Source organism: Dama dama, chromosome 16 (assembly GCF_033118175.1).
Source record: "Dama dama isolate Ldn47 chromosome 16, ASM3311817v1, whole genome shotgun sequence".
Taxonomy (NCBI): domain Eukaryota; kingdom Metazoa; phylum Chordata; class Mammalia; order Artiodactyla; family Cervidae; genus Dama; species Dama dama.
Genome location: NC_083696.1, coordinates 36038154 through 36063521, shown reverse-complemented (window position 1 = coordinate 36063521; position 25368 = coordinate 36038154). Strand labels below are relative to the sequence as shown.

Genomic DNA, 25368 nt, shown 5'->3' with positions numbered 1-25368 from the left:
GGAGTCGGACACAACCGAGCCACTAACAGTACTACCAGTAAGACAGAATGTATATTTGGAGCTTACTCTGCGTTAGGCACTGCTTCGAGCCCTCTTGTGCCTACTAACTTCACAACATCCATGAGGTAGATTCTGTTATTATCCCCATTTTACAGGGGAGAGCAGTGGGGTACAGAGAGGATGAGGACTTTCCCAAAGCACACAGCTGACCAGCATGATGGAAAGAAACACTGCCCATGCCATGTCAGAGGTCACCCACTTAAAAGCTTTATGCCTGCTTAGACAGAGAAGACAGAGTCCTCAACAGAGGCCTCATCACAAGACCCCTCAGGGGTGGGAAGTGAGCCCCTCAGGAGCTCCCGCAGGGGGTCACATGGCACACAGAACCAGGATTCCCCCCTAAAAACCCAGACTCCAGGAGGAAGAGGAAGAAGCACACTAAGGACCAACAGGTGGGGTTCCCAGGTGGCGCTAGTGGTAAATAACCCCCCTGCCAATGCAGGAGATGTAAGAGACTCGGGGTTCGATCCCTGGGTCGGGAAGATCCCCTGGAGGAGGGCATGGCAATCCAGTCCAGTATTCTTTCCTGCAGAATCCCCATGGACAGAAGAGCCTGGCAGGTTACAATCCATAGGGTCGCAGAGTTAGACATAAGTGAAGCAACTCAGCACACACACTTCAGAGAGGGGAGAAGGGACCAAGGCAGTCAGGATTCGTTTGCAATGATATGAGCTAAAAGAACCAGAATGCAGAATCCTCGCTCCAGAGGCCCTTGAACTCCCCACACTCCTGCCACTCTTCAGACCACAAGCACCTTTTTCTGCACCTCTCCCCTTCTCCTTCCTCCTTCTGGGCCCTCAGTCTAGCTTCCTGGGCCTGCCCTTGTCCACACACTCCAGCTGTACGGCCTTCTCTCTCTTTTATCATTTTCCCCGCACCCTGTCTCAACTTCCTGTCCCCTCCGGCCCTGCTGGGGACGGCCTGCCACAACTGGGACTTTGGTTATGGCACTCTCCCCACGTGAGAGCAGCTAGAGACAACAACAGGCAGCAGACCCCTGCCCTTCCCAACCAGGGAGACCATTCAACATGCTGAGAGACCTTCGTTTTGACTCCAGCCCTGGCCCAGACCAGCCATCCGGCTCCCTGCACCTTCTCAGTGCCCTGGGAGCACCCCTGCTTCCTCTTATCTTTGCAGGGTCTGTCCACCATTGAGGGATGGCCCCAGGGTGGAGCCCAGCCTTTGTTCATGTCCGTCTCTGTGACCAATACGAGTTTGCTGAATGAGCAAAGACGTCCCCATTCATCCTCTTCCTGGGTAGGGGGCCTCCTGCCTTTGGGGTAAGTACTCAAGGCTACCCATTCTGAGACAGGCAGGGACCCTGCCACGCCGCCTAAGGTGCTCATTTGAATGCAGAGAGCTACCCAACACCTTCACGCCAGTGTCTGAGCCTTCTATAACGCAAATACCAGTTACCCTGAGTCCGCCCTAGCTGGGAGTCCTTTCCTGTTTTCTCAAGCTGACAGTATCCCGAAACACAAGGGCAGAGCTGCTGTTTCAGGATGTCAAGGGCAAAAGGACAGTATGCAAAACAGGAAGAAACTTTTAAAGAAATGTTTAAAGGCATTTTCAGAATGCAACCTGTCATGAGGCCAGGCAGTCACTGAATCTTCTGCCAGGGTGCCTCCCCGTGACCCGGAGACCCATATGGTGGGGCAGGAAGGAGCCTGACCTCACACCCTCGTGGTCACACTGGTCTGACATAACCTTGCCCTTCCTCCTCAGTGCAGCCTCCCCTTCGATAGCCGGGCTCTGTGCCAAATGACCCTGGGCAAAGTCCCAAATCCAAAGTGTGCCTCAGAAGAGGAGAATTTAGCTCCAGAGAGGACATTCAAAGTGGACTGACTTCAAAGCAGACACCTTGCAAAGAGCCTGAGTGCCAAGCTCTGCTGGTCTCCAAGGCTTCTCCTGACAGGACTTTGTGGGAGCCTATAGATTCTCGCTTCCTGGCCCTTCTCAGATCTCAGGACCCTCTGGAGAGGGGAGGTGGGAGAGCTGTGCTGGTTCGCTAGTTTGTTCCCACACCTCCTGCAGACACAGTTCCATCTTAGCCATGTCACCGGAACTGGATTAGCTAACTGGTGCTCACCCAGCACCACTGCCCCAGGGCCACGAGGCCTGTAAGCCCAGTCCAGGGACTTGGCTGCTAAGCAGACAGACAGAGATATTACTGAGGAAGTGGACTCCTAGGACATCACACCCACCACAGAGTCGTCCTGCAGCCTGGCCCCTTGCCCCCACCCCAGGCACTTACTTCCTGCACCGAGGTTTTAATCAGAGTTCTAGACACAGCCTTTATTCAGCAATAAGTGGTAATCATCTGCCACCACTAAGCAAACCTGAAATTCTCAATGAGTCTATCCTTTAGTAAGACTGGTTTAAAAACCAAGCCCTTTTCAAAAAGTGTTCATTCCCTTTTCCTCCTTTTCAAAAAACTCTACTATGGAAACAATCCAAAAAGTATGTAAAGTTTTATGCATGAGCCTCACCGAACCACTAAGAAAAACCAAAAACTGTACGTGTGTTCAGCAACAGTTGAAAAATAAAAGTTATACCCTTTGTTGTTTTTAAAGGTATAGGACCAAGCCCGTGATAAAATGTTAAGTGAAAAGATCCTGGCCATCAGGCTATCTAGATCTATCTGTACCAATCTATCTGTCCATTTGTAAAGATGTATCAGCTAAATTCTTAAACATGTACAAGACAAACTTTGCCAACATGCCTGGTCTAGGTATAGGAATATACATGTGCTTTTCAACCTCTTTTAACTTCTCAAATATTTTTCAATGAGCCCGCATTACCTTTCACAAAAAGGAGGAAAAGATTACCCGCTCTACAAAAAAAAAAAAAACAGGCCAAAGTCAAGACCCACGGCCCTGGCCTCTAATATCCCAGTGAGACAAATTCTCCTCCTCTCTCTCTGAGCTTTGTGAGGGGCTTGGAGAGGCGGCAGGGGGAAAGAGAAGCAGCTACGTTACACACCCAGACCAGACATTAAAATCCCTGCCAAAGAATTCAGCAACAGCCAATAATACAGCCCCTGGCCTGCATCTGTACAAGGAAGGGGCGGGCAGGGCCAGGCTGAAAAGTGGAACCTGAAACACTGCGCGTGTGACTCAGCCCTTCTGCCTCCTAAGGACGAATCCCTTTAGGCCACGTTCACCCAAAACCAGCTTCTTGCCAGGCCCTGTCCCCTATCCTTCAGGCCACCACGACCTTCCAACTTGAAGGTCTGGCCTTTAGAGCATGATCGAAGATCTCTCTCCTAGGCCAGCGACTGCGCAGGCCCAGGTAAACAGAGAGGCCCCACAACGGAGGCTTTTGCAATCACAGCCACAGTCCCTCCCCAAGTTAAGGTACAGGTGGAACCCTGTGGATGTCACCGAATCCAGTCGAATGCCCTGTTAGCTCCTCGGATGTCAGGGTCTGGCTTACAGTGAACTCATCACCTGGCTCACATGGGCAGTGCTAGAGGCAAAGGTAAAAAGATCCTCGAGGGAATTAGCTCTAGGGAGGACCACTGTCCTAAAACAACTGGAATGCTGCTTAACCAGATAAGAAGAACTGGAATTTCCAGGTGGACTTAGCTTCAAGCAGAATTTCCATTTCCACTTCAAGAACACTGATCAGGAAGCCAGGCATGGGAGGCAAGGTAGAAGGGCGCGAGTGAAGAAATCACCAGGTCTGACTTAACCACAGGATGCCTGGGCCCCCTTCACACACTGGCCAGAGCCCAGCTGAGCCTCAAGAGGATGAGACTCCTGGCCCTGCCCCCAGGGTCTGGAGGGTCCTCAGGCTGGAATCCACGGAAGATCCGGGATTAACTGTTTTGTCTTCTCCAAACCATAAATTTGTCTAGTCCCAGCCTGGAAACCCCTACTCTGCTGCTAACCAAAGACCATAATATCCAACCATACGGCCACTGATGTATCATTACAGTCATTATAAAGCAGCAAGTTAAAGATTACCCAGCAGAGCTAATGCAAGGCTTCAGAAATTAGAGGAACATTTTCACACAATCAAATAAAACCAGGACTGGAAAACTTTGGTCCCAGCTCTGGGTTTCTGAATAAGAGAAAGAAAGAAGAAAGGAAGGAAGGACAGGGGATGGATAGGGAGGCAGAAAGACTAAACGTGCTTGGACACACTGTGGCTTCCCTAAGTGACATCAGTATGGTTTAATTATGCCTCCTCTGCCTAAAAGGGCTTCTCAGGTGGCTCCATGATAAAGAATCTGCCTGCAATGCAGGAGATGTAAGAGACGCGGGTTCAATCCCTAGGTTGGTAAGATCCCCTGGAGGAGGGCATGGCCACCCACTCCAGTATTGTTGCCTGGAGAATCCCAAGGACAGAGGAGCCTGGAGGGCTACGACCCATAGGGTCGCAAAGAGCTGGATGCAACTGAAGTGATTTAGCACGTGTACCTCTGCCTAAATTGTGAGTTCCAAAAATGGAGGCATTTTGTTGTCTCCCTCTCCATAGCTCTTGCACTCAGCCTACGAACAGGCACACTGTCAAATCCAGACAAAGTGTCACCATATCAGACCTCTCAGATGGACCCACCTGTAAACCTAGCAGGGATCTTCCCAAACTCAAGGCCACATTAAGCTGCCCTGAGCCTCTGCACGAACGGTCTACTGGGCAATAATTTTTAAGGAAAAGCATTAGACTGGGAAGCAGGATATCAGTTTTTCTACCCCCAGCTGGCTACTGCCTGACTGAGTGGCCTGAGGCAAGTCCTTCCCCTTTGGCACGCTGCATGACAGGGGCCAGGAAACCAGAGACCCATCCTGGGATGCTGTGGTTCCAGCCTGTAATCCATGGAACTTTCACCCGGTTCATCAGGTGGAGACCCCCATGTGCTTGCTCAGAGTCTGGGTCAAATTACAACAGGCAGGAGACACTTCTGCGACCATCAGGCTGCGTGGAAAATAGTGAGCCAAAAAGCCATGGAGGGCATTTCTCCATCTCAGACTGTCAGACAAGAAAGCAAGTCTATGTGTATGTTAGGGAATTATTTTCCCCAGGAAAAGCAACAGGACAAAACTGGTTTAAAAGGCTGTTACCAAACCTCCCAAAGCTTAAAGGTCTGGACACAGGGGAAGTTCCTGGTGCCTCCCCAAGCCCCAGGATGAGGCTCCACCCCAAGCCAGAAGGTTACGAGGCTCCAGGACTCATCCCCAAAGGAGAGACAGCCCTTTCCCGAGCTGAGGCCACACGTCCTCTAGGTACACTATGTCCCGTGTGTGATGATGGGAGGGTGGGACCTGTGTGCTGCTAGAGAAACACCTGGGAGCTGAGAGCCAGGCAGAAGCCCAGCAAGTGCTCTGTCCTGCCAAGGGCACAGACCACGGCAGAGGCTCGGCTGACAGCCCCCTGAAACCTGGGGAAGAGGGCTCATGGGGGGCCCTGGCAACCTGCAGCTGTTGGCTGGCCCAGGCGCCCACGCCTCTCTGGTGCCCACCTCTAGATCAGAGTCTTCATCTGAACATATGAAGAGGATCTCGTCAAAGGGGAGCCGGGGAAGCAGGGCCTCAGGTTTGGGCAGTCCTATACTCACACCCTCCCGCTGCCACCCCAAGGGCTGAAACCAACTGTCCATGTCAGGCTGGCCTCCCCTAACCAGTCCTACCCGAGCCACTGCCCACCTCTCAGCCAGCCCCTCTCTGGGCGGGCAGTGCCAGTCAAGTACGTTGTGCAGCCGCCAAATCCAAGCAGAGATAAACATTCCAGGAAAAGTAACTCAGCGCAAGGCCACTGCTCCTCCCAGGCTGACTACATCTCAGGCAAACACCCAGGCAGCCAGAAAAGGGAGCCTCAATGCCATGCTCAGCGCGATGCTGCAGAGCCAGCACCTACAGGCCTGGACTCCCTGGGAGGACTCCCTGGGAACTTGCAGGAATCCTTAGCAAAGACCCACCTCTCCCCTATAGCTCTCACTCCCGAAAGCCTCACCTCAACCCAGCAGGGATCTGGGGACAGGGCCTACTCTGGCTCCAAACACTGCAACCTGCCCTGATGGACAGGAGAGATAGAAGCAGGACTCCAACTCCGAAGTGTACTCAAGTCTGGCTGAGGCTCTGACAACCCAGGACAGATTGAACAGGGAGCCGTGAGCAGCCCAGCCTGGGGTCTGGCTCCAGCAGGAAGGGCATGCCCGTCACCCATCACCCACCAGCCAGGAGAGAGCCAAGCATCAGACAGAGACCCTTGGATGCCAGACAGTAGAGCCCAGTTGTGCAAAGGAACTGCAAGTAGTGAAAAGGTCACAGCATCAAACCCCGAGGGTGCTTTCTCCCAATGACCTCAAAACCACCATGCGAGGCCTTTAGCTGACACCTGCCCCACTGAACAGATGGGCTTGACTCCCCCAACCCACACAAACACGTCCCTGGAGACTTTCAGCTTTCTCAAGGCCCTCTCCTAACCAGGAACCTCCACACTGCGAGCATCCAGTCCTCGAACCTAAGGGCTCAATAACAGTGAAGAGAAACCCTCCGCCCTCAACTCCCAGAGCTGCCTCGGCAGGAGCCAAAACATCAGGGTCCCAAGCATGTCACATTAAGGTGGACGAGCTAGAGAAGGCCCAGGGCCTCTCCCCACCCCAACCTCCGCTCTCCAAAACTTTATCTCTCAGGAAGTCTGTTTGTGCTGTCAGAGTCAACTCAGAAACAAGTGACTGGCCACCCATCACCAGCAACATCATTACGAAACAAAACAAAGTGAACGCAGGCCACTGTGGCCTCCCATGCTTCATTGAAAAGGTCCCATACTTCAAACACCATTCTAATGAACTCTGGAGTACTTTCCTTTAATCTGCTAAAGGATTTCCCTTTCTTTCTACATAATATCTGGGCAACAATTAAAAACAAAAGGTCAAAATCTGGCCTCTTTGGGGTCTGCTGTTGTGTTAGTCGCTCAGTTGTGTCCGACTCTTTGCAACCCCATGGCAGGACTATAACTTGCCAGGCTCTTTTGTCCATGGAATTCTCCAGGTAAGAATACTGGAATGGAGGGAGGTGGGAGGGGGGATCAGGATGGGGAACACATGTAAATCCATGGCTGATTCATGTCAGTGTATGGCAAAAACCACTACAATACTGTAAAGTAATTAGCCTCCAACTAATAAAAATAAATGGAAAAAAAAAAAAAGAATACTGGAATGGGTAGCCATTCCCTTTTCTGGGGATCTTCCTGACCAAGTATCGAACCCGGGTCTCCTGCATTGCAGGCAGATTCTTTACTGCATTGCAGAGAGATTCTTTACCGTCTGAGCCACTAGGGAAGTCCCTCTGGGGTGTGAAGACTCACCAGCTCTCTTCCCCTTTCTATGCTGTTCAGGGCCATCTCCAGAGGCTGACAAAATGGAACTGCAAATCCTGGTCCTATTTGCCATGTACTTAACAAACACAATCTCATATAGTCCTAAAAATAACCTGTGAGTTAAGTATGGACAAGCCTGTTTTACAAGAGAAAGGGATTCTGAGGACCCCTGTAACATGTCTGAGGTCAGACACACAGCAGCATGGCAAAGATTTCATTTCATTTCCAGGACCAGTTTGTCACCCAGACTAACCATCACATCCAAAGGAATTCAAGCTTCTGCTTTAAAAAACAAACAAACAAAAAAACCTCCTTTATCACCACGATTTATGTCTGACCAATTCCAAGAACATCCTCCCAAACTTAATATGAAAATACTGAAGTAATTATTGGAAAAATTGAGCAAGAGCGTGTAGGAGGCTTGCTCTGCCAGGGCTCTTAGAAGAAGTGACAGAGTTCCTACTGGCAGGATGCCTGCCCTCCTGCCGGGTCCCTCATTCAGAATGACATTCTCGACATCCTGGCATTGAAACTGAGCAGCCACCTGTCTGGTAATCTTGGGAGCAACCTGTGGCTGCCTTAAGCATGACTGCCAGTGGATTACAGGTCTAGGGGAGGTTCCGATGGGCATGGGCTCAGCCCCTTCCTGACATAAGGAATGCAAACCCACCGACCCAAGCTCTCTGCTCCCGCTGAAACACAGGCTGGAGGTGCCAGTTCAGATCATCTGGGCAAGATGCTGAGACTCCAGGCTGTTACCAAGGAAGGGACAATTTGGTGCTAGCTGCTTACATTTTAGCCCTCCACCTCCCAGGATACACACACTACACTGGTACAAATACACTCCACCCCTGGGATGGCCCTGCTCACATACATTTTGGGAACCTACAAGGGCAGGAAGCTGGGTAGAGGGCCCCAAGGCAGGCATCAATAGAGAGGAGGAACTGAACACAATAGTAACAATTTACCCAGGGCTTAGCCACATTCAACTAAACTCTTGTTTACACTGCTTTGTCTAATCTTCCAAAAGAGCCCCCTGAAACAGGTAACTCTTCTTATTCCCATTTAACAGATGAAAAACCAAAGGTTTAGGGACAAGTCACGTTCCCAAACGCTTAGGAATAAAGTTAATCCACACTCAGGAGACGGTGGGTCTACGGAAGACAGAGATGTGACCTGGGAGGTCTGCTCCCTTGCCGGCTGGAGGCCTTATCATCACTTTTCTAAGCTAGAGAGGGTTACTCTGAGCTGCCTGGTAGTCCCTAACCAGAGTTAGAAGGGCGAAGGCTGCTCCGAGTTAGTAGGACTCAAACTCCCGAAACTTTTTGAGGTTTGGGCCAGAGCTGGGAAGTCTCCAAGGCCTTTTCCCGTTCTGGGGTCGGAGGGGCCTAATGGCTTTCCAAAATCGTGCCCGACCCAGCCTCCGTGAATCCGAAGGGACTCACCTCCCAACCTCTCATCCCAGTCCAGCCCGGAACCTCTGTCTGGGGATTAGGAGCTCTGTTCCGGAACAGGGGGACTGGCTGTCGTGGAAGAGGGCATGGGCGAACCTCCGTGGGGATCTTACCGAGAAGCGGGGACTCCTCAGGGCATTCGGTCAGCGACAGTGTTGTGGTGGAGGACACCGGGGCCGAAGTCAAGTTGCTCCCGGGGCCCGGGCCAGGGCCGGGGCGAGAGTCCGCGTCTGGGTTGGAGGCGGCCCGCGAGCGCGGCTTGGAAGAGTTCTGCAAAGGCGGCGGCGCTGCGGCCCCTCGCAGCCGGAGCTCCCCGGAGGGCTGCCCGATGGCGGCGGCGCCGTGAGAGCTGCTCTGAAGCGGTGTGGGGACTCCGACCAGCTGAGGCAGGCGTCTTAGGTCTCGGCCGGCCAGGTAATAGACAAGGGTGACGCCAAGATGCAGCGCGCAGACAGCCACGAGGAGGCGGCAGGCCCGCTGCAGGGACGCGCCCGGCATCGCGGCGCTGCCGCCCAGGAGCGGCTCCCGAAACTTCATCTTCCCGCCGCCGCTTTAAGAGGGGGGTGGGCTACCGCGGGGAGGGCGGCCCGCCCGCGGGCCGCCAGCCAGGCACTGCCAGACCACAGCAATTGGGGGAGGGACCTGGCGGCGGGGGGAGGCGAAGGAGAGGCGCCGGCGGGCAGGCGGCGGATCTCGGCGACTCCGGCCGGCTCAGCAGTCCAGCTCGCAGAAGTGCGCCCAGGGCGCGGGCGCGGGCTGGGGCGGGGCCGCCAGGGGGCGGGGGCAGGGCCCCGGTAGAAGCTGAGTTTTCTGGACTGCAGCTGGAGGGCGGGGCCGAATTGTGGGGCGGGGCCGAGCGGAGGGGCGTGGTCGGTCTGAGGGGCGGGGCCTGTGGAGGGTGGGCTACCGGGGCGGAGCCGTTGGCAGCACGCAGGCTGCGCGTTGAGCTCTCGGGTTCCCACGCTTCCCTGCTCTCAAGCCTGTCACCGTGAGGATTCGGTCCCTACTAAGCCTCGCTTCCTCCTCCTCTTCCTCCGAACTGCCCCCGAGAGGCACCGCCACTTCCTGCGGGGCTAAAGAGCAAGGGTACGCGCCTGGGCCTGCGGCGCGGCGTCAGAGAAGAAGGAGGAGAAAGGGCAGGCTGGTGGTTGTCTGGAGGGGTTGGGGCCGCGGCAGCTGACCTGGGCGGGAGGGGGCGGGGGTCTGGAAGAGGGGCGGAGAAAGGTTGCCCTGGAAACGGATTCGACGCCCAGCGGGAGGTAGGACGGCGGGAGAAGGATTCTCCCGGAGGTTCGAACCCCCTCCCTGGGCAGAGCTAGGTCCCTCACAGCCCGGACTAGGGGATATCGGAGACCCACCCAGCTCGGATTGGGAGTGTGTGTGTGCCTGTTCTAGCGCATCCCACACCATGCATTGCGTGGGAGGATGTCTAGGAGCCCAAGTAACTCCTACGCTGCCACGCAAAGGGAGAACAGCTGGTTTTATTTACAGTGTGAACGGACCTGGACTCAATGCCGTGAGGTAGGGGATTGTTCCCATTTTACAGATAGAGTTCAAGGCTCGAGAAATTTAAGACTCTTGCTCAGCTGGTGTGAGGCAGAGGCAGACTTCTGGCTCTAAAACCATTATTTCCCACTTGTTGATTTGGCCCAGATAAGGGCTGGAAGCCGTCTGGGTGAGAGGTTTAGGCACTGAAGTCGCTTGCTTCAGATTTGACCCGGGCCCACCACCTGATTGCCTCAGTGGGCAGGCCCCTCCTTCCTGAGAAGGACTCGTGGACGCGCTATCACTTTGGTGGACGGAGCAGCTGAGGGGCTGTGGCAGCCTACTCTAAAGTGCCACCACACACTGAAAGTTTCCTACAGCCAGTCAGACGCAAGTGTGACTGCTTTACGTACGTTGCCTCAATCTTAACACCATGAAGTAGGCAGTTGTGACTCTTGCTACTTCACAGTTGAGAACATTGAGGCTCAGGAGTTGACACGTGGTTGTGATCACACAGAATCTACTTTCTTCCCTTGGCTTCCTGGACACCACGTTTTCCTCACTTCACTGGCCACCACTCTGTCTCTTTTCCCGGGCTTCTCCTCTTTCCTGGTTGTTGAAGGCCCCAGCCCATAGTCCACGATGCTCTTTTCTGTGTACACTGCCTAGGGGTGATTTGTAATATCTGCATGCTGATGACTGCAAAATTTTCTATCTCCAGCCCTGACCAACCAACTCATATTCAACTGCCTCTCCTACTGGCATCTCAAATTCAACACATCCTGCCCCCAACAACCAACTCCCTACACTCCACTCCATTCTTACTCACCTCAGAGAATGGCTTTCTCCACTGTTCATCTCACTGTAGTTCATGCATTTTCCCAAGCCCCAAGCCCCAAACCTAAAAGGTGTCCTTGATGTGCTTTTCTTATTCTTAAAGGCCATTTCCAGCCCCTCAGCAAGTCTTGTCAGTGCTACCTTCAAATTATCAGAATCAACTACTTGCTAACTCTGCTATAACCGTCCTAGACCAAGCCACCATCATGGTGGCCTGGATTATAAAGTAGACTCCTAATTGGTCAGTCACCCTGCTTCTACCTTCACCAGGCCCCCTCCCCAAGCTATTCTCCAAGCATGTAGGAAGATCATTGTAATCATAAATCAATTCATGCCACTTTATTTAGAAAAAGGGCTTCCCAGGTGGCTCAGTGGTAAAAAATCTGCCTGTTAATCCAGAAGAGGCAGGAGACACAGGTGCAATCCTTGAGTCAGGAAGATTCCCTGTAAGAGGAAATGGCAACTCACTCCAACATGCTTGCCTGGAGCATCCCATGGACAGAGGAGCCTGGTGGGCTGCAGTCCATAGGGTCGCAAAGAGGCAGACACGTATTTAGAAAAAACTCCACATCTGTAGAAGCCCTGTCTTATCTGATTTCTATCTGTATTCCCCTACCACTTTCTTCTGCTACCACCCTGTACCATGCTCTACCTGCTTTAGCCACACTAGCCTAATTGCTGCTATTCCTTGAACTTACCCTGTTTCTTCCTGCCTCAGGATGTTTGTATTTGCTGTTCACTTAGCCTGAAACACCTATGAAATGCCTCCTGTGCTCAGTCAATCATGTCTGCCTCTTTTGGACTCCATGGACTGCTGCTGCCTGCCAGGCTCCTCTCTCCATGGGATTTTCCAGGCAAGGATACTGGAGTGGGTTGCCATGCCCTCCTTCAGGGGATCTTCCCAACCGAGGGATCGAACCTGCATCTACTACATCTCCTGCATTGGCAGGTGGATTCTTTACCACTGAGCCACCTGGGAAGCCCAATACTTAGCCCCATTGTACATTCAGTTCTCTCAAATGTCACCTTATGAGAGAGGGCTTCTCAGACTAACCTATGTAGAATAGTTCCCCGCCCCCCATCTTCTTAACCTGCTGGATTTTTTTTCAGAGTAGTTAACACTACCCAAAATTAAACATTTAATTTATTGTTGTCTCTGTCTTCCTCTCATATTAGAAGATCAGAAGCGTGAGTGCAGGAACTTTCTCGCTTGTTTACTGTAACTGTATCCTCAGCTTCTAGAACTGGACCACACACATAGTTGGCACTGAATAGACATTTGTTAAAATACCTAGAATATTTGTTAAATATATTATTTTACATATATGTAAGTATACTTCCCTGTAGCTCAGACGGTAAAGACTCTGTCTGCAGTGCAGGAGACCTAGATTCAACCCCTGGGTTGGGAAGAACCCCTGGAGAATGTAACAACCAACTTCAGTATTCTTCCTTGTAGAATCCCATGGACAGAGGACCCTAGCAGTCTACAGTGCATTGTATTTCGAACACAGAAGTCAAGAGTTGTTCACCAGGGAACTGGTAAGGGTAAAGCTGGCCCCAACTGTCTATGCCTAGAGAAAAATGCCTGGCTATTGAGTGAGGATGGGTCAGAATAGCCCCCTTTCTGAAAAAGGTGAGGAGGGGAAAATGGAGGTGTATCTTTTATATGTCCAGAAAATGACCAAGAGACAGAATCGAGGAGAGGTTAGGAGTCACAGACCTACCCAGAGACCCTCTCTGTGGCCAGAAAGCAGAAAAAGGAACAACACTTGCTTACTGTCCATCTCTTGGGAATATGCAGAATCTACTGAGGCTTGACACAGCCTCAACAGCTCCCCCATCCCAAGGTACCTAGCACTGTTTCTTGCTTCAGAAAGGTCCATAAAGTCAAAAGCCGCCCAGGACAACATCGCCCAGCTGTCTAAACCTGAAATGGAGTTAGAGACAGAAACAGACCCGAGATAACCTTCTTCAGTTCTTTTCACTCTTGACTTTGTCAGATGAAAAATTAATACCATGAAGAGATACCAGAAGGAGGAAGTTGCAGTGCTGATTGGACAAAAGCTGGAATCTGGGTTTGGTGTTTGCCCATCCGATGCTCATCTTCCCAGAACCACCCATCTGACTGCTTCTGCCCGCAGATTGCGTTCAACTGGCTAGTGATTTCCTCTGCCCTCTTATAGTACCCTCATTGCACCTGTCATTTTACATTTTTTTCACCCTAGTAGATGAGAAGAGCACAGAACAGTGCCTGGCACATGGTAGATAGTTATTTCAATTATTTATTTCTGTATAACACACCACCTCAAAGGTTAGTATCTTAAAACCAACCATTTCTTTCTCACAGTTTTGTGGGTAAACTAGCAGTTCTACTTCATGTGGTGTCAGCTGAGGCAGTGGCACAGTTGGAAGTTCCAAAATGGTGTCATTCACAATGGCTGGCGGCCGGCACTGGTGGGGGATTGGGTCAGAATGGGTCATGGGTCATGGGTCAGGAGTCCCGGTTCTTCACGTGGGCCTCTCCACAAGGGTCTCTCACAAAGCCCTCTCTCAAGGGCTACTTGGGTTTTCTCACAAACTGGACTGTGTGTTCCTGGAATGAACATTTCAAGAACAAGGGGAGAAGATGCACATCCCAGAGGGCCTAGCCTTAAGCATCAGGTGTGTGGGCATTCTCTTTCTTCATTCTCATGTATTTATCTTTGGCTAGCTGGGTCTTGGTTGCTTCATGCATGCTTTCTCTTGTTGCAGTGAGCAGGGGCTAGTCTTTATGGAGCTGCGCAGGCTTCTCACTATGGCGGCTTGTCTTGTGAAGCACAGGCTCTAGGCATGCAGGCTTCAGTAGCTGCAGCTCTAGGACACGCGGGTTTCCTTAGTTGTGACACACAGGCTCAGTAGTTGTGGCTCTCAGGCCCAAGAGTGCAGGCTCGGTGATTGTGGCTCACTGGGCTTTGTTGCTCTGCATCATGTGGGATCTTCTTGGGCCAGGGATCAAACCTGTGTCCCCTGCCCTGACAGGTGGATTCTTATCCACTGTGCCATCAGGAAAGTCCGTGTGAGCATTTTAGATAAATTACAGCACAATTCAGAGTCAAGGGGAGTAAAAATAGACTCTACCACTTAATGAGAAGAGGGGTAAAGAATTGGCAGCTATCCTTTTTAATTGACTGCAGTTTGCCCAGAGACCACAAATTATTTCAATTCCTCCCCCATGTAAAACACATTAATCTTCCCCACCCCAACTTCTCCAAAGGTTTATCCCATTATAACTTCAGGTTCAAGTCCAGAATTGCATCATCTATATTAAGTATGATTCCTCAGGTTCAGGAACATATGAACTATAAAACAAATTGTCTTCTTCCTCTTCCTGTTGCTGAATAGTTGAGTCCAAAGGCCATTAGGAAGGGGTGAACAAGGTAGGAGCCCAAATGTCATAGGTGTGGATAGGGTGTCAGAGCCCAGGTGAACAAGGAGGAGTGAGGGGAGGGGAGTGGCAGCCCAGCACAGGACGTCAGAGCCTCAGCAGAGGAAAGAGGGCACCATGGAGTATGGGGGCATTTCTGTGACACAGGTCAGCCCACTACAGGGAGTTGGAGTCCCATTGGGGTGAGGAGATCGTCAGATACAGGGAGACTGATTAAAAGTAACTGTATATAGGTAATGAGAGTCACCCAAGTTTCTGACTGCCAGAGAAGGGAGTTACAAGTATAGACAAGTAGAAAACCCAAAGGAACTCTGATGCTTTACTGGAATTGGGGAAATTGCTGTGAATTCATAGTTTCAATACATAGATAATAAAATAAATATAGCTGTGTGTTTATATGTAAATATGAGTGAACACCTGGGAGAAGTCTTGAGGGCAGAAGCTTCCCAAAAGTGTTAGTCACTCAGTCGTGTCCAACTCTTTGTGACCCCATGAACTGTAGCCTGCCAGGCTCCTCTGTCCGTAGGATTTCCCAGGTAAGAATACTGGAGTTAATTGCCATTTCCTTCTCCAAGGGATCCTCCTGACCCAGGGATCGAACCTGGGCCTCCCAACATTGCAAGCAGATTCTTTACTGTCTGAGCCTCAAGGGAAGCAACCTAGCACCCAAATCTTAGTTTCTAAATACCATTTTCCAATAAAAGGAACTAGGTATGCTAGGAGGAAAGGCTGATTTCAGGGATATTACAAGATGAGCCTGGAAAATCTTATTCCAGAAGGTAAAAAAGAACCCAAGCTCCTGATTTAAAACCCCCACCTGCAGTGTTTCCCTTTGGTTAACCATAAGTTTGTTTTCAATATCTGGAACTCTGTTTCTGTTTTGTGAATAAGTTCATTTATATCATTTTTAATTAGATTTCATATATTTATCTTTTTCTGTCTGACTTACTTCACTTAATATGATAATCTCTAGGTCCATCCATGTTGTTGCAAATGGCATTGTTTTGTTCTTTTTTATTGCTGAGTAGTATTGTAATGTATATATGAACCACATCTATATGTGAGTGATATATTTGCCTTTTTCTGTCTGACTTACTTCACTTAATATGATAATCTCTAGGTCCATCCATGTTGTTGCAAATGGCATTATTTTGTTCTTTTTTATTGCTGGGTAGTATTGCAATGTATATATGAACCACATCTTCTTTATCCATTTCTCTGTTGATGGACATTTAGATTGCTTCCAGGTCTTGGCTATTGTAAACAGTGCTGCAGTGAACATCGGGGTGCATGAATCTTTTCAGCTTATGTTTTTCTCAGAATATATGCCCAGGAGTGGGATTGTTGGATCATATGGCGGTTCTACTTTTAGTTTTTTAAGGAACCTCCATACTGTTCTCCATAGTGGTTGTACAAGTTTACATCCCCACCAGCAGTATAGGAGGATTCCCCTTTCTCCATATCTTCTCCAGCATTTCCTGTTTGTAGACTTTTTAATGATGGCCATTCTGACTGGTATGGGCTGATACCTTATTGTAGTTTTGATTTGCATTTCTCTGACAATTAGTGATATTGAGCATCTTTTCATGTGCTTTTTGGCCATCTGTATGTCTTTGGAGAAGAGTCTATTTAGATCTGCTCATTCTTTGATTGGGTTGTTTGTTTTTCTGGCATAGAGTTACATGAGCTGCTTACATATTTTTTGAGATTAATCCCTTGTCAGTTGCTTCACTTGCAAATATTTTCTCCCATTCTGTGAGTTGTCTGTTCATCTTGTTTATAGTTTCCTTTGCTGTGCAGAAGCTTTTAAGCTTTATTAGGATAAAGAAACTTTAATGATATATTTACATAACTTCAGAGTACCTCTCCTACAAAACACTTGTAATTTCGATGGGAAACAGAGAAATCCAAATTATGAAACATTCTACGAAATAACCATGCTGAAATGCTAAAAAAAATTGTCGAGGTCATGATCGTCAAGGAAAGATGCAGAACTGTTCCCCATTGAAGGAAACTAAAGAGAAAGGGAAACCAAATGCATTACCATGATTCTGAAGTGGCTCCTTCTGCCATAAAGAATATTTTGGGGACAACCAGTGAAACTTGACTGAGGACTAAAGGTAAGATAATAGTAATACATAATATTAATTTCTTGATTTTGATTATTGTAGTTATGTCTTTACCGCTTCATCTAGTCCCAACCTAATCTAAAATAAAATGCGGTTTGGGGCAGGGTTTTGGAGAGAGGCGGGGGTTCCGGACACCTGACCTTAACAATGGAGAAGGAAATGGCAACCCACTCCAGTATTCTTGCCTAGAGAATCCCGTGGACAGAGGAACCTGATGGGCTGCTGTCCATAGGGTCGCACAGAGTCGGACACGACTGAAGTGACTTAGCATGCATTCATGTATTGGAGAAGGAAATGGCAACCCACTCCCGTATTCTCTTGGCGAATCCCAGGGACAGAGGAGCCTGGTAGGCTGCCGTCTATGGGGTCGCACAGAGTTGGACACGACTGAAGCAGCTTAGCAGCAGCAGCAGCAGTTATGTTGGAGATAATGGACAGGGAAGCCTGGTGTGCTGTAGTCCATGGGGTTGCAAAGAGCAACTGAACAACAACTTATGTTGGAAATATGCACATAAGATTTCAGGGTAATGTGTCATTGTGTCAGAAATTTACTCTCAAATTGTTCAAAACAGCATTTGTACTAAACTTGCAACTTTTCTGTAAGTTATCTTTTTCCCTCATATCCAACATATAACGGGAAGGCAGGGACAGGAAAATCATAATAGAAACTCCCACTTAAGAGGGGGTAATAAACATAGCAGTCCTTAAGTCTTTAGGAAATCTAGGATTCCATGGTGCAAATGTCACAATTCCCCCCTGCTCCAGAGTCTGGGAATGTGGTGCTCTGTGGTTCTTCACCCTCTGGGTTCTTGGCTCCATCCTCTGGGTCATTCCTGCTTTCCCCTCGGTTTGCAGCAGAGTAGTTTGTTCAGGCTGCTTCGGTGGGTGCCCAGTGCCCTCATTTCATTTTGAACTGTCTTTGTCTATTTAGTCCAAGCTAGTGGTACTTATGCTGGTACAATTCTGTTAGGTGAGGAGAAAATAAACAAAAATTTCCTGTATTTCCCACGAACCTTATTGAGTTTCACTCCATTCGACAAAAACTACATCCCCAAGTCTCAACACAAGTTCCTCCCTCCTCTTGTGAGTCAGGATACTGTCGGACAACTTCTTAAGATTCTTAGAAGCACTGTCATCTAGGTGAGAACTCCATAAGGCACTGCTTGAAATCTTTATGAGATTTTACTGTCAAGAGTTACACAGTCATGTCCTTGACCTTGAAACCAAACACTACTGGGAGTGTCCTAGAATGAATCCTGCCTCTAGGTTTTAGTTTACTTTGAGTAAATTGTTTTTGCAGTTTGGGATTGAGATTTCTTAGAAAAACTAGGTGTAAAGTAATTAGCCTCCAACTAATAAAAATAAATGGAAAAAATAAAAAATTTAAAAAAAAAAGAAAAACTAGGTGGTTTTCTGCTTCATACTGTGTTGGCTGGTGTATGGCCTCATTCACATGGCTAAAAGTTGATGCTGGTTGCTGTCTGGGAGTTTAGTTGAAACTGTTAGCCAAAAGTTTCAGTTTTCCACATGACTGCTTGAGCTTCCTTACAGCATGGCAGCTAGACCCTAAGAAGGAATTTCCCAAATACATAGGAGGGAGTGGAAGATCTGTTAAGGCCAAGTATTGGAAGTTATTCAGTGACACGTGCACTACATTCTGTTGGTCAGAACAACTCACAGAGCCAGCCCAGATTCAAGAGGAGGGGAAGTAGACTTCACCTCCTGATGAGAGATGTGGTAAAGAATCTGTGTCATTATAACATAAATAAACTGTTTCTCAGGATGGTACTCCCATCCACACTTGTTTTGAGTGCCCAGCTGCGTCTCTCCCCATGACCTGAGGTGAGGTTGGCTTCCTCCTTGCATTCTTTCCCCCAAACCCACAGAATGCCCCTGGTGCTGGGTCTGTGCCCCATGAAGTGACCTTGGCCATCCATTCCCAGCAGTATCTATACCTAGAAAAGAAAGTGCCCACAGTCTGTTGGGATGAGTTCTTTCCTCAAGTGCTACTTTGTCGTACTCTGGAAAGGCCAGCAGAAGCCTGGGAACTGCTCTCTATGCTGTATCTGAAGGGCTGTTGGAATATCCTATCTGTCTTAATGCCATGATAATGCTACATAGCAAATAACCAACAAATCTAAGTGCTATAGGTGGCTCAGCTGGTAAAGAATCCACCTGCAACGTGGGAGACCTGGGTTCAAACCCTGGGTTGGGAAGATCCCCTGGAGAAGGGAACGGCTACCCACTCCAGTATTCTGGCCTGGAGCATTCCATGGACTGTATAGTCCATGGGGTTGCAAAGAGTCAGACACGACTGAACAGCTTTCACTTTCACTTTTCACAACAGTAAAGCATGTACTTCTCTCTCACATATCCATGGGTTGGTTAGGGCAGCTCTGCTTAAGGCTGGAGATCTGTTGGTTGAGTCTACTGAGTCTACTCCACGAGTCTCTATTCTGTGTTACCTACCAAGGGCATGTTCTTTCATTACCATGTTTTTTCACATGGTAATGGCAAAAGCACAAGATGAGTGAGTGAAAAAATCCAATGCCCCTTTGAAACTATGCGTAGAATGGTCGTTTCTACTCACACTGTGAGCCAAAGCAAATCACTTGGGCAACCCAACATTAGCAGGACAGGAAAATGTATTCTATCTCTAGAGAAATATAGGGAGTGGTGAAGGACTGAGAATAATGCAATCCTCCATTCCTTTTTTTTTTTTTAAATAACAACTCACAATTTACATTTCCCCTGATCTTCCTACCTCCAGCTTCCTGCCCTTCCCAACGTGGCCTATGGACTTGGTCAGATTTCAGAACTGGAGAGAAACTGGAAGGACACCAGCTCTTCTTTCATCCACACAATAGGATTTTCTCACACAATACACTTTTGAGAGTTCATCCAGTTTTGTGTGCACACCTCCAGTGTCAGGGAGCCCATTATATTATGAGCCAGCCTGTTCCACTGTGGATATCACAGACCCAACAACTAAACCCTTCTCATGTTAAGCTGAATCTCACTAATAGCAGTGATGCCAGCTATGTTCCATGGAGCCACAGAGAATAAACTGAATCTTCTTTCACTTAATAGAAAGTGAAAAAAGATTTAAAAGGTCAGACATATGCCTTCTCCCGACATAAAGTCAGTTTCTCTCTAGGCTGACTCATATCTGTCATTTCTACTGTTCTTCATGCTTCATGGTTGAGTTCCTTCCCCATCCTGATCATTCTTCTTTAACCAGACTCTAGCCTGTCACTTTCCTCCATAAAAGAGCAGCACCTGGGTCTGAATTCAACATTCTAGCTGGGGTCTCAGGAGCAAAAGAGGGCAGGACTATCACTCACCCCCATAGTTCCATATACCACACTTTTACCAGTGCTTCTAATACAACTTTCACTTTTTTATGTCCATGTTAGAGACAGAGCTGAAGACAGAACCCTGGAACAGTGGAAACACCCCCTACAAGTTGACTTGGAACTTTTTAAATACAGTCTTTGTACCGATCAGTGTTTTTGACTGCATAGACAGTCAATCACACCACTGCTCTGCCGTAGCCATTACTGCTGGTAAACACTGAGCGTCACCACTTCAGGATGGGTCCAGCTGCTGCTGCTGTTGTCATGACTACTTCCTACACTACATCCACCTCTTAAATTCACCTCCTAAAAATTAAAAGTCCCTGGTGGGAATGGCTGAGCCTAATTCACATGACTGACCTCTGGCTGCAAGGAAGTAAAAAGGAAAGTCTTTCCCTTTCTGCTTCTATGGGAGCCAGGGCAGCTTCCCTGGTGGCTGAGACAGTAAAGAATCTGCTTGCAATGTGGGAGACCCGGGTTTGATCCCTGGTTTGGGGAGATCCCCTGGAGGAGGGCACGGCAACCCACTCCAGTATTGTTGCCTGGAGAATCCCCATGAACAGAGTAGCCTGGTGGACTACAGTCCGTGGGGTCGCAAAGAGTCAGACATGACTGAGCGACTAAGCACGATACTGTAATGGTATTGTTAGAAAATTCCTCCAAAATAAGATAGGGGTTTGCATGCTGAATGAACAGATATAATGACATAGGTTCCCTCCAGTGATTTAGCAGATTACTTTTCCTCTTAATTGTACTATCACCTAGGCTTCTCTGGTGGCTCAGTGGTAAAGAATCTGCCTGGCAATGCAGGAGACACAAGTTCAATCCCTGATCCAGGAAGATCCCAAATGTGTGGAGCAACTAAGCCCGTGCACCACAGCCACTGACCCTGCTGCCATAAAGCCTGGGAGCCGCAACTACTGAGCCCACGTGCTGACCCTGCTGCCCTAAAGCCTGGAAGCCACAACTACTGAGCCCACACGCCACAACGCAACTACTGAAGCCCTTGTGCCCCAGAGCCGGTTCTCTGCAACAAGGGAAACCACCAAAATGAGAACCCAAGCTCCACAACTGGAGAGGAGCCCCCACTCACCACAATTAGAGAAAAAGCCCATGCAGCAACAAAGGCCCGGCATAGTCAAATAAATAAAATTATTTAAAAAAAAATCTATTCTAAGATGAGAGCATAATTTGCAGAATGAACTTTTCCTCCCTGTAATGGACAGGTGTTAATTTTGTCTCCCCTGTATTCATTCCTCATGCTGATAAAAGATGTCCACCCTTCCCCACTTGGCTGGGATAATCAACCTCACTGCAGTCCCCTCAGTGAATGTGGAGTTCATATCAGCCCAAACAGAGTGCTGCTTCCCTCCAGTCGCAGTGATCTGTTCAGGAAGCAAAGGTCCCCTCCTCTCCAGAATTTTGATAAATGTTGAGAAAAAGCCTCTTCCTTTCCTCTAGGGTGGCCAACCCAGAGTTGTCAAGGGTATTAGTTTTCTAGGACTCCTGTGACAAATTGCCACACGCTTGGCAACTGAAAACAATAGAAATTTCCTCTCTCACAGTTCTGAAAGCTAGCAGTCCAAACACAGGATGTTTCCCTGGCATTTTCAGAAGCTCTAGGGAATATGCCTCCTTGCCTCATTTGCCTTCAGTGGCTTCCAGCAACCTTGACCTTCCTTGGCTTCTAGTTGCGTCCCTCCACTCTGCCTCTGTTACCACATGGCCTTCTCTGTGTGTATCTCTCTCTTCTGCAGATGTATTCTCTTCTGATTAGGGCACCAATCACTAGAAAAAGGGGCCCAACCTTAATCCAGTATGACCTCATCTTGCCTTAACCAATTGAATATGTAAAGACCCTATTTCTAAAAAAAGATCTTTTCTGAGTGTTTCCTGGGTGGCTCAATGATAAAGAATTCGCCTGCCAATGCAGGAGACACAAGTTCGATCCCTGATCTGGGAAAGTTCCACATGCCTTAGAGCAGCTAAGCCTGTGTGCCACAGTTACTGAAGCCCACATACCTAAAGCTCATTCTCCATAGGAAAATCCATCGCTGTGAGAAGTCTGCACACTGCAACTAGAGTGTAACCCTGACTCAGCACAACTAGAGAAAAGCCCACACAGCCACTCTTTGTTAAAGACCCAGCACAGCCAAGAATAAATGAATCAATAAAATTATTTATTAAAAAAATATCTTTTCTGAGGTTTTGGGTAGACATGAATTTGGGGGGTATACTATTCAACCCCCTAAAACTACCACATGGAAAGAGCCTGCCTGAGAAGCCGAAAAGGAGGTAGGAGGGTGCCCGCCATGGCCATATCAGACTGCCCCGGACTCAACAGTAATGGGAACTGGCAAATCCCCCCCTCCCTCTCCCCCCTTAGATCTGTTTGAAGTAACAGAAACCGATCACCACCCCTCCTTTTTCAAAACTGGAAAATCATTTGCACATGACCAATGTTCCAAACTTCTTCCTATTGCACTCGTCCTCCAAAAACCTCTGACAGGGATTGCGCAATCTCACTTGGAAGTTTTCTCAGTGTCTTGGATTGACTTCATTTGGGCAGGAAACAAATTTATTTTGAGCAGCTGGATGAACTCTTGCAATGTCTTCTATTTTACAGACCACAAAGAGAAGTGGGCCCAGAAGTGAAAAGCGAGCACTGCCTACATTCCTGAGGTTTCTTGCCCCATTCTTGTCCCTCCCGAGACCCAGCAGCATTTCTACCCATGGATTCTGTGCCTTTCTCCTTCTCTTGGAATCTTGCAGGTATTGCACGAGTGAAGTTCAGACTTTACAATCAAAGAGACTGACAAATAGGTCAGGTACCAAGCAGGGACAAAACTAGAGAGGGAGAAGGGTAAGGGATGCTTAGCCTAGGCACACAGGTCAATGTGGGTCACTGGGCAGGTGCGTAGAGGAGAGGCCATTCCCGGCAGGAATGAAGTTTCAGGAACCAGAATAGAAACTTGCTCCTGGCAGGCCGGGTGGGCGGGGCCTTGCCTGAGCTTCCTTGGGAGCCACCTGGGCTGCCTGCCAGCCCTCCCCTGGGAATTTCCCAGTCTTCCTAATTGTGTAAGACTGGCCTTGCCAGAGGACACATGTTCCCACTAAGCTCTGACGGCTGAGGTGTCCCTGCTTTATTGCTGCCTGTCATTACAGTCCGAACTTCCTAAGTTTGGGCTTACCTGGTGGCTCAGATGGTTAAAGAAGCTGCCTGCAATTCAAGAGACCTAGGTTTTATCCCTGGGTTGGGAAGATCCCCTGGAGGAGGGCATGGCAACCCACTCCAGAATTCTTGCCTGAGAATCCACATGGACAGAGGAGCCTGGTGGGTTATAGTCTGTGGGGTCTCAGTCGGACACGACTGAGTGACTAAGCACATAGTACCTCCTAAGCGTTTGGGAAGAGCTGCTGCTAGCTGGTGGTTATTCTGCTCCTCTTCCCAGTCAGCACGCCACTCTGTTATTCCCTAGCCTGGGAATGTGAGGGGAAGGTAGCCTGCAGGTTGGACCTGAAGTTGTTGACAGCAATCCAAGACCAGCCCTTGTGTTACAGGCAGGATGGTCAACTTACCCCTACTTGCCCATGAACATGAAAGTCTGTTGCTAAGTCATGTCTGACTCTTTGTGTTAAGAGCACAGATTCTAAAGCCTCTCATTCACGAACTGGGTCAGCTTAGACAAGCTAGCTAACCTCTCAGTGCCTCACCAGAAAAATGGTATCAATAATAGCACATCTACTGTGCCATGGTGTTGGGAGAAAAGTAAGAACAGTGCCCGACTATATAAATGCTGGCCATTATTCCCGCGCCCTCACTCCGATCTAGTTGGTGCCTCCTCCCTCCAGGGGGCACATGCCCACCTCTCCCTGGGCACACACCAGAGTCCCAGTGGCATGGTACAGGTCCTGGGAGGACCCAGGCTGTCTCTAGAGACTTCACCGGGACCTCCCCTCCCTGAGTTCCAAGACGGGGTGTCAGAGGACGGCCTGCTTGCTTTCATTTCTGGGCAGAATCCCTAAAGAGGAACACAGAAAGGGGTGAGCAAAGGACCTCAAGGGCTTGGCCAGCCCGCTGGTACTGATGGAGGCCCCCTGTGTCTCCAGTCCAGGACCATCGTGGTCGGCTAAGTCCATCAACCTGTTTCTCAGCAGCTGTGCTGTCACGCCTGTCAGCCAGAAGTAAGAAATTCCAGTCCAGGAGTGTCGTCTCCTGACAACTTTGCCTACAATCACAGCACGCCTTGAGGGCTTACTACATGTGCATGGTTGAGAAGTGACAGAGTCCCTGCAGACGGCTAATCCCCACGACCCCTGACAACTGGAGATGGGGGCCGACTGCCCGCGGAGGCACCCGGGTCTGCGTTCATTTCCGCCCCTCTGTTCTGGGAAGTGTACACACCAATGCTGGCTGTATGTGTCACAGTGAAAGCAAACCCCAGTGCCCCGGTGCTGGGTTTCAGGTCCTCTAAGGAGAAAACCCTGGGAGTGCCTGCACCTCCCTTTAGGCCAGCCACACCAGGCCAGCTCTCAAAGGCCTCTGATGTCTCCCTTTTCTCTCATCTTTCCCCACTCTGATAAATGTCTTGGGATTAGCCCTTCTGTGTTTATTGGATGAGCAATTTGTGTCTGTCTGAAAAGCTGCGTCTGAATAATATTTGGCACGAGCTGAAGAAATGTGATCTGCCACGTTCCCCTCCAGGCAGCTCTCAAGCCAGCACGTCTCCTGCCAACAGGGCTGCATGGCTCTGCAGCTGGGTCTCCAGCTGAAACGTGTGTGGAGTGGGAAGCAGGGAGGGGAGTGGGTCAAAGGGTGAGGGAGGTGCCTGGGGTGGCACCAGAGAGATAGGGCAGCCCGAGTGAATCTGCTAGTCATCCTGGAGCCCCGAGAATAATTTGGGGACAGGCCCCCATGTGGCTCAGGAGCCCAGATGGTTACCTGGGCGCAGAATCCCAGGTGTGAACAGCAGCTAAGGAGATTCAAGAGAGTCCAGGAGTGGCTGGAAGCTCTTAGGCCTGGAGTGGTCATTAGGGCTGGGCTCCTGAGGCCTGAGTGTTTGTGTGGGACAGGGAGAGGTAAGAGGCTCTGAGGCTGTTTAAATGTTTCCTCACTCCATCTTTACAGGCCCCCTGGGAACTGGGGGGCACAGAGCTTGCAGTGACAATCAGGCAACCCAGCCATGACATGCTGCAGAGCGTGGAGGAAGAGGAAATTTGGTGAGTATGAGTGTGTCAAGAACTTCCACCCCTACTCCACCCCACCCCAGAAGCCACTATTATCCCTCCTCAGCACCCTC

General features: G+C 49.4%; 1 protein-coding gene across 1 annotated transcript in view; it reads right to left on the bottom strand.

Annotated features, from left to right (window-relative positions):
• Positions 1-9576, bottom strand: part of B4GALT1 (beta-1,4-galactosyltransferase 1) — a 53596-nt gene extending 44020 nt beyond the window's left edge. Inside the window, exon 1 of the mRNA XM_061163827.1 lies at positions 8951-9576. Coding sequence (XP_061019810.1) covers positions 8951-9374 — 424 coding nt within the window. The 5' untranslated portion in view covers positions 9375-9576. The remainder of the gene's footprint in view (positions 1-8950) is intronic.
• Positions 9577-25368: the final 15792 nt, after the last annotated feature.